Raw genomic sequence first — 9,555 nt, 5'->3', positions numbered from 1 at the left:
CATTCAAATAGCATACCCAAACATACCATTTACAATCCATTCCAAAACTGAGGAACCATCAACGCAACATTTCGCCAAACGTAACATGTTAAATTCACATTAACACACAGCTTCAAAATAACAATAACATCGCCCAATTGAACTAACATACGTACGAACATCAAACAAAACATATCCTTGAATCCACACGCACGCCAGTAACACTTCTCATGGAAAAGGTCTTATATTTTCACTTGTTTGCCTTTTGAAATGACACAACATTACATGTTGAATAACAGTAATGTGACACACATGAACGTCAACGTAAACGTCCACTCATCTTTACCCTACAACATATAAACCCTAACCAATTTCACATACACAACAATAGCATCATAATAACAACCAAACACAGACCATAAACATCAACCACATAACATCACAAATGAAGACGCAAACCATATTCATATGCCCTCTTGTGTCTTCGTCATGCCCCCAATCTGAAACCCTTCACTCTATGTTTCTGAACAAACAATGTTCGCCCAATGACTGATGTTAACGCATCCACAGCTGGTGTATTTCAAGTGTCGTTCAACAATCGACGACCAATTCACCCTTTACTCTTCTACAATCGTATGCACGATGGCCGATCAATGTAACATTTGGCAGTAATGTATTAGGGTTCTCCAAATCTAGGGTTTTATCGCCTCACTTACGAAAATGTAGACCTTACCATTACCATTCCATTTCAACTACTGGGATGGTTTTAGACTTAACATTGATCCCCAGAATCTTTCCATCTTTGCATCTTCAACCCCAACCACGAAGGAATACAGATGCCCCAATTTCGTAATTTTTTGCAAGGTGCAAAATACCATTTATGTCCATTACGTTGTAATCCACACACTCACTATAATAGCCCTTAGAGGTAAAATTGAACATAATGGGACCTTTCCATCCATAAGAAATCTTTCAGACCATACAGTTCATAAGTTCACAATCTAGGATTTATTAGTGTATTACCTAATAAATTAGTTATTTTTACCCTTATAGAGAAAATTTACCATAAATACTTACACTCACTTTTTAAAGATAGAATAGAAATTTAAAAATTTTCTAGAATAAAATCTTAACTAAGGGGATGTTTGATAACCCCATTCAACACTTAAAATTAAATGTATTAAGTGAAAATTAATTAAACTCGTTTAATAACTAAAACTGATGTCACTTAAAAATTTAAGCATCTCTTAAAATATAAGCTAAAAGTTAAAAAACTTAAGTCATATGAAACTTACTTAATTTTGATTGAATTTATAAATATTAAACATAAATATCGATATATATTATTATAAACTCACTACTACCATCACTGCTACCGTTACCGCTACTACTATCACCACCACCGCCACTACTACCACCACCTTCATCACCATTGTTATTGTTACTATAACCACCACCATTATTTTACTACTATAATCACGCCACCACTACAATCGTCATTGCCATTACTACCATTACTATAACAACTATTACAATTACCTGTAATCATTGTCACCATTGCCATAACGACCACCATAGCAACCACCGTCATTACACTAACATTACCCTTTTACTATCACTACAACTACTATCCATCTATCTCCACTACCGTTGCCATCAGCGCTATAGCTAACTCCGCCTCCTCCTCCTCCGCCGCCACTAGCTCACCATCACAATATAAAAAATGAAAGAAACAATTTAAAAATAATAAATTTCAAATTTGACCTTATATTTATCAAACAACGTGTTTTAGTTCAGTACTTTAAAAAATTCAACATTCAGTTTTCCATTTTCAAAATTATCAATTCAACATTCAAAACATAACCTAAGTCGAGTATTTTATTAATTTATAATATTTATAGGCTTATATTTTATTTGTGTAATCATTTTAGGGACTAAATAGGTTTGAATAAAATAGTTTAGGAATTTAATAGATTCAATCGATAGTTCAGAAATTAAATAAATTTCGATTTATATATTTGAAGAACTTAATAGACTTAATTGATAATCCAAATAATTTGTCAATAGTTCAAAAGTAAAAATTGAAATAAATCGTTGTTTTTAAACCTTTGGTCAGAACCAGAAAGCAAGTTAATTGTTTATGTGTCTGGTTGTTTAGAAAACATGAGAGCGAAAGGAAATATTCTGGTTGACCAAACAGAAGATGAAAGGAATTTTCCATGACAGAAGATAGATCACCAGCTCGCTCACATGAATTGCACAGACTGAAAATGTGTATTGCCCTTCTAACAATCAAACAAACAAACAAAGAGGTCGCAGTCCTGAAAGGTAAGATTGATCAAATCTTACTAACATATGAAAGCTGCTTATTATCTAACACTAACACTAGTCTAAGTTTAACTTAGTGTTTCAGCCACCTTAATATTTATACCAAGTTTTTAATTCAAGCAATGTTGCTTTCAAGTTTCAGAATGGGGATAGATACCAAAAAAAAAAAAAAAAAAAAAAAACAAATTCTTTCAAAAAAAAAAAAAAAAGAAAAAAGAAAAGAAAACGAGATGCAAGTGACCCCAGTTTGTATTGTTGTGGCAAAAAATCTAAAAAATAACAAATCACTGTTAATTTTTAAAAAATAATTACACATTCATAATCTACTTTATATACTTTAATGAATGAATTATAATTTTTTTTCATAAATCTAATTTATATAAAATACCCCATATGGATGAAACACAACTCTCAATAAGAAAAGGAAATTGTTTAAGAGTTCTAAAACAATGAGCTCTAATAGCTCTAAATAGACTGTACCTCCAATTGATTTGATATTTTGCTCTCTTTTTCTTCTTTTTTTTTTTGTTTTTGTTTTTTTATTTCCTACCAGCTCATTACAGTTGGCTTAATGCTTTTTTTTTAGTGGTATGTATCACCACTGATAAGAAAAGATGGGTAAAAATTATATAAATAGTAAAAATATATGAATCTCTTTACGAATATAGAAATTGCATTACAGATGAAAAATCATAATGAGAATCGGATTTGAGTTCAAGCCCATGAGAATGGAGGCAGCAGCATGCAAAACACTCCTATACGTTTTAAAATTCAAAAAAATAAAAATAAAAATAAAATAAAATAATTGCTTCATTTTTTTTATTTTTATGTTTTTTTTCATTTGATTGTTTTTTAAGATTTAATTGAATCATAAATAACAATTTTTGAGTCTTTGGATCCGGTTTTTAACAATCTCCTCAAAAAATCAAATTAAATTGTATAGTATATCAGAGCCTTAATGGTGAAATACACCCTCCTCAAGACATTGTTGTGATTGTACAAGACTGTCAAACATTAAGTCTTTCTTTCCGTTCAGTCTGTTTTCATTTTGTTCCGCGTATTTGTAATGGTGTAGCGCATGATATTGCGCACCATGCACTGTCAATTGATGAGACTCGGGTGTGGGAAGTTTGTTTTCCATCCTGGTGTTTACACTCCCATCAATCTGATATTGGGCATCTAGACCCATTGTAATTATCTTTATGAATAAAACTCTTCTATCTTTGGTAAAAAAAAAACTTGTCCGATTCAATTTATTAATTTACAAACTTTTTTAAACACTCCTAACAATTTCTCTCACAAAATTTGGAATAAAAAATTCCAATATAACTAGATAATAGCCAGTTGCTACGTATTCAGATTGAAATAATTCAGAGTGGTCCTCTGCATAAGTGCAATGTGATATGAAACCGACGATTCGCTGAGTACAATTGAAAGGCCGCCTTCCTCAGGTCTTCTTATTGAACTAGAGGGTCCAATTCAGTACAATTTGGGTTTATCTCATGTCCATTCTAATAATTAATACCCCTCTATTTTTAATCCATTTCAATTAAATTATTTACGTAAAAATATAAATTGAAGTAACATTAGTAACTTGTTATAAAATAAAATTTAAAATATATATATTTAAAAATATATATATATTTGTCCTCTATTTTTTTTTTAAAAAAAATTGTGAAATCTCACAAGGTGGGTTTGAGCACATTCCCACTGGAAAGAAATAAAAGGAGAAACAAATTACAACAAAATCAATAATGCACCACTTGATCTTCCCTTCTAGCCTTTACATTTTGAATTGTAGCCTCTTTGCTTTTTGAATAATGCATATTCACTATAATATAAAACTACTTTTTGAGAATAGTTTTGATACATTGGGTTTTGATTTAAGGACTAAAGTAAGAAAACTTAAATTTTTAGAGATCAAAGTGATTTTTTTTTTTTTTAAGATTTAAACTAACCGTGATTTAAATTGATAATTAGACCAAATTAGAAAACAACAAATAATTAAGGGATCAAAGTTAGATAATTTTCTCTTTATAGACCAAAGTGAGAAATGACCTATAGTTCAAAGGTAAAAGTACAACTTTCTCTAAAATTTGTACTCAATGATGCGATGAGGAAGGGCTATCACTTTAAAACTAAAAGTTGTTGAGATATATTTTACTAAAAAAAAAAAGAAAAAAAAGAAAGAAAGAAGGGTCACCATCATATCATTTTGGTAGATAAGTTTTTTTTATTTTTATTATTATTATTTAAATTTAAAGAACAAGTCTTGTTTTTTTTTTTTTTTTTATAAAGAAGAATATCTTTTCGTATATATTTGTCAATAGGTTTCTCTAAAAACGTTTAAACGGTGAGTTAAAAACATTTTTTTTTTTTTGGGGAGGGGTAGGGTTTGTAGGGAAAAATTATTTAGTATGCAATATTATTAAGGGTGTAAAAATGGTCCGCGGCCCATGGATGGTTCGAGGTGAGCTCGGCTACTTAGGCTGGTTAGACCTAGGCCTAAGCCCAACCTAGGTTTAGACCATTATTTTGAAGCCCAGCCCGGTTGACCCAGTCCATCGGTCTGCTAAAGGCCCACTCAAAGCCAGGCTCGAGGCCCGGCCCACGCCAAGGCCCAATGTCATTTTTAGTAGAAAAGAATAAAATTTTGGTAGAAAAAAAAATATTTAGGCCCGCTCAAGCCTGAGTCCAGGCCTAAGCTCACCGGCCTGCCTGAGGCTCGAATACCTTCTAGGCCTGGTCCTAATTTTTTGATCTGTGGGCCAGACTGGCCAGGCCTAAATTTTGGCAGGAACATGGGTGACTCTACATGGGCCGGGCTGGGCCCAATTTACACCCCCAGCTACTACTTGACAATGTACTTCACCAATTACCAAATGCCATATTTTCTGTTATTACTCAATATAAAATTATAAATTTTACCATTTTCACCAGTCGTAACACTTTTGGCGCATTACCTGACCATTCCTCAAGAGCACTGAATAACTTTTACCATAATGGGTTTATGTCCTGTTGGTAAAACTAATTATTGGAGCTGATGTTGGGCCTATGTAAGCCATTCATATCGATTGGCCTGGTGAAAAGATCACTCTTGTAAAAATTAGATAAATGAAAATATTATAGATGTATTAATTGTTAGATTATATATGTGTTCTAAATAATAAATGAACTTTAATCAAGATTATAATTATCGTCTATTTTTTTATGATAAATATAATCTAAGCATGTGATTACATTCAAATAATTTAATTTTTTACAAGAATAATATTTTCATCAAAGATAACAAGAGTGATTGGTTGATTGATCATTAAACTTGAAAAGAAAGTCTAATTTTTTAGTTTAAATAGAACTACTCTTATTTATAAGAGAAATTAGCATTAGATCCCTAAAATTTATATAATTTACTTCATTCTCCCAAATTTCACAAAACTCTTACTAGCCTTCTTTTAATTTTGAGTTCTGGTGAAATTTTTTGATTTTGAGTTCTAGTGAAATTGTTTGCCACTGAAGACACTTTATTATTTAAAAAATAACACTAACGGAACATTTTTTTTAACCATTAGATTTAGTCACTCTTAACCTCAATTATGCTACATAAGTCACTTTTCAAAAATTGAACTATTTTTTTATATACGTTTATTAAAAAATAAAAAAATATTTTGACCTCCTAAAATCTATATAATTTTTTCTGCGACCCATTAAAATTACTTTTTTATTTTACAAATCAAAGTGGATATTTATATTTTTTATTTATTAGATTATGGTAGCCAACAAAATGGCTTAAAATGATAGTCTATTTAATTATATGCTAAGATCTAATTAATATTTCAAAACTTTTGTAAATAATGATAAAATGGCTTCTTCAATTTGTTGATTTTTCTCTTCATGAAACACTTCTTACACAACGCTTATATATATATATATATATATATCTTTGATTATTTATATACCAAAACTAGCTAAATTTATTTATTTATTTATTTATTTTTGTGTCTGTGCACCCATCTTAGTTCCACCCCAAGATACATTTAGCTATCTAATCAGATCACATTTGTTTTGACTACAGACTTTCAGTTATCTTGCTTTTTGCTTTGTGTTGCTCAATGGATTCTACTAGATAAACAATTCGGATAATTGAAGTAGGCTCCGAGATATGCCTATCAAGACCCAACGGGGCCTCTCCAATTCTAATTGGATAGAATCCAATCCTCTATAATTAGGATAAATTACAAATAAATCTTCTGAGTGTTACTTAAAATACGAGTTGTTCCTTATTGTTCGAAAAATTATAAATATTCTATTGTCAAAAAAAATTAAAAAAATGATAGAATTAACAAAAAAAAAAAAAAATTATCAAAATTATTAAATAAAATATATTTTTAACATCACTAAAAATTATTAACTGACTTAATGATTTATTAATAAAATAAGTCATTTATTATGTGGTTAAAAATTTTAAGGAATTGGATATAATTTTCAAAATTATAGATAACAATTTGTATTTTAAACAAATTTCAATAGATGTAATTGTAATTTACCCTTATAAATATGAAAAAAAATTTACTCAACTATACAATAAAATGATCATGCATATCAAAGATCAAAATTAACTAAAAACAAAAAATTCTTTCGGATTATATATATCTTTGTAACAAAAAGACATTTGTATACTATCAGAAGAAAAATGAAGATTTTGGCATACATTTATTTAACCTCTCAACTTTTTCCATTCCTAATCAACATTGTATAACGGGTGAAGCAAACAGACACGACGATTCGTCTGTATTTCCACAGCAATACTCATCCTCATCATCATCCTCCACAAAGACTGTACACTTTCCAGAGACTTTATTTCAGTCTAGTCATCATGTTCTTCGATTTTCCTTAGGACTAACATGCTCTACGAAATAGAACCGAGGCTTAAAACCACGAATCAAAAAACTCCCACTTTGGAATGTCTAATTACTCAAAGAATCAAACGAAAATGGAGTCTTCAACAGATCATAAGGCACCCACAATGCATCCAATGGGCACGGCCGGTTTGCGTCTAGTCGAGCCCACGGTTTCCCTTTACCACTCCAATGCAACAGACTCACTGGACCCGGATGCAAATCCCGGCAAAGTCCCCGGAAATTGTCTCCCCCGAGACCGTGTTGATTCCATCGATGATCCACCGGAGCTATTTTTCCAGCGAAAACAAGCAAGAAAGGTGGTAATGACCCGAGTTCGTATATTCTCATTCGCTTTTGAAGCTCCATCCACTCTTCAATCTTGGTTGTGTAGTCACCCGCTCGCCATCGATCGAGATCGATAACCATTACACCTTTGTTTTTATTTTTATCAGCGAATCAAAAAATTTGAAAAAATTTAAAATGCATTACATATCACTAAGACGTCAATACATAAATGAGAGGGCAACATAGTGAACCCTCCGGTTCTAATCGGCATATAAAAGTAAGCCTTTTGTTTATTTATTAATTTATTTATTTTCGTTAACTTATATCCTACGGACCCAATGAACTAATTAATTTGGAGGGCTAATCTCTCCTTTTATTAGTGGGGGTTCAATTAAAATCGGGACAGATATAAATTGATTTAAAAAAATTATTTGTAGTTAGGAGATTTTAACTTGTGATCATGGGGGATCATACACAAGCCTTGAAATTAAAGATAATTTAATGTCTCATTTGTCAATTAACTAGTTTGGTTGAAAATCAAAAGCACTATAAATTATCATATCATTTATTATAATTTTTTATTAGTCTTTTTATAACATAAAAAAAAAAACTAAAAAATTATTAAAACGTCTAATTCCCATATTGCCCGTAAATCATATGCAACCACTAACTACGGTTGCTAACCTAAACAAAAAATAATTGCATCATATCATAACCAGAAAAAGCAAAAATAAAAACAAAACCAACAGCCAAAAACCTGTATTGAAGTAACAAGCCTTGCGGTTTGCAAAGGTGAGTGAGAGTGATGGATTTGACCAGAAAGTTGGTGTGAAATAGAAAGTGAAATTGGCATTGCAGTACTCAGGTGCGGCAAGAACTATGTCTTCGTCGCCAAAAGGTGTGGCAGCGAGCTCGGCAATGTCGTCGACGAGGACTAGGTCGGAGTCAAGATAGATGACTTTGGAGACGCAAAGAGGGAGAAGGTTGGGTAAGTAGGAGCGAGCGTAGTTGAGAGGGCAGTCGAGGGCGGAGCGAATGGAGGTGGAGATGAGGCCAGCGACGGAGGAGTCATGAAAGGGGTAGATTTGGAAATTGAGATATGGGAAGGAGGAGGAGATGGTGGAGCGTAGGAGGGAGGAGTTGGAGGAGGAAGAAGAGGAGACGAAGTGGAAGATGATGTTTTGGGGGCAGGAGGAGTGTTGGAGGACGGAGAGGATTGCGGCCATGGAGCCACGGATGTAGGTGGCGTCCAGGGTCATTGCCACGTGGACAGCTATGTCGGAGCATATGAGTATGTTGTTGTTGTTGTCTTTCTCAATGTCAAGGATGGATGGACAGTCTGGAGAGTTGTAGAATTCTGGGGCTTCTCTGAATTGTTGAGAGAGGTTGTTGATTGTGGTAGTGGCTGTTGCAGTGGTAGAAGAGAAAGTGAAGAAGGAAGTGAGGAGAGAGAAGAGAAGGGGTTGAAGAACTTGTTTAGGCATCATGTGGTGTGAAAGAATTGGAAATGGGAGGGAGGGAAGGGGTATGTTATGTTTATGAGAGAGAGAGAGAGAGAGAGAGGAAGGACTAGGAGGAGGGACACAGTTTGATTTGTTTACAAGGAAGATGCTAAGGAATTTTTGTACAGAAAAAAAAAAAAAATATATATATATATATATATAATATAGTGACATGGCCATAACATTTTTATATGAGAAATTATCAAAATAGATTAAATTGTGTAAAAAATATATAGTATTTAAATTTTTAAAAAAAATATCGTGATTTTTACTTGAGGAATTTTTCACCTTTTCTTGATAATTGGTTTGAGTTGTTGATTTCTTTTTTTTTTTTTTATAATTATAAATCATTATTGTTGTTTTTTAAAAGTGAAATATGATTCTTATATTATTTTTTATAAATTATAAAAGTAATCTATTGATAAATATTGTTGGATAGCCAAAGAAAAATCACACCATAGCCTGCTTTGAAAGAACATTCTTAAAGCTGATCAAAAAAAGAAAGAACATTCTTAAAGCTTGTAACATGTTACTTGAAGGGATTCAACGACAAATAAATCTCA

The 9,555-nt window shown here is 32.0% G+C and overlaps 1 protein-coding gene across 1 annotated transcript; it reads right to left on the bottom strand.

The window, feature by feature from the left end:
- Positions 1 to 6,919: 6,919 nt before the first annotated feature.
- On the bottom strand, positions 6,920 to 9,098 carry LOC114299033 (putative galacturonosyltransferase-like 1). The gene is made up of 2 exons (XM_028243701.2): positions 8,248 to 9,098; positions 6,920 to 7,636 (listed from the first exon to the last, which is right to left on the bottom strand). The coding sequence occupies exons 1-2, from the start codon at positions 8,975 to 8,977 to the stop codon at positions 7,272 to 7,274; spliced, it is 1,095 nt and encodes a 364-aa protein (XP_028099502.2). The 5' UTR covers positions 8,978 to 9,098; the 3' UTR covers positions 6,920 to 7,271.
- Between the last annotated feature and the right edge of the window lie 457 nt (positions 9,099 to 9,555).

The sequence above is a fragment of the Camellia sinensis genome, chromosome 6 (assembly GCF_055761805.1).
Source record: "Camellia sinensis isolate YWXY chromosome 6, ASM5576180v1, whole genome shotgun sequence".
Classification (NCBI taxonomy): Eukaryota; Viridiplantae; Streptophyta; class Magnoliopsida; order Ericales; family Theaceae; genus Camellia; species Camellia sinensis.
Note: the sequence above shows the minus strand (reverse complement) of the source record. Positions and strands in the feature narration are given on the sequence as shown.

Coding starts and splice junctions, on each gene's coding strand:
- LOC114299033 (XM_028243701.2), bottom strand. CDS start 8,977: ATGATGCCTAAACAAGTTCTTCAACCCCTTCTCTTCTCTCTCCTCACT. Junction 7,637..8,247: donor GGCTTGTTACTTCAATACAG/GTTTTTGGCTGT, acceptor ATAAAAACAAAG/GTGTAATGGTTATCGATCTC.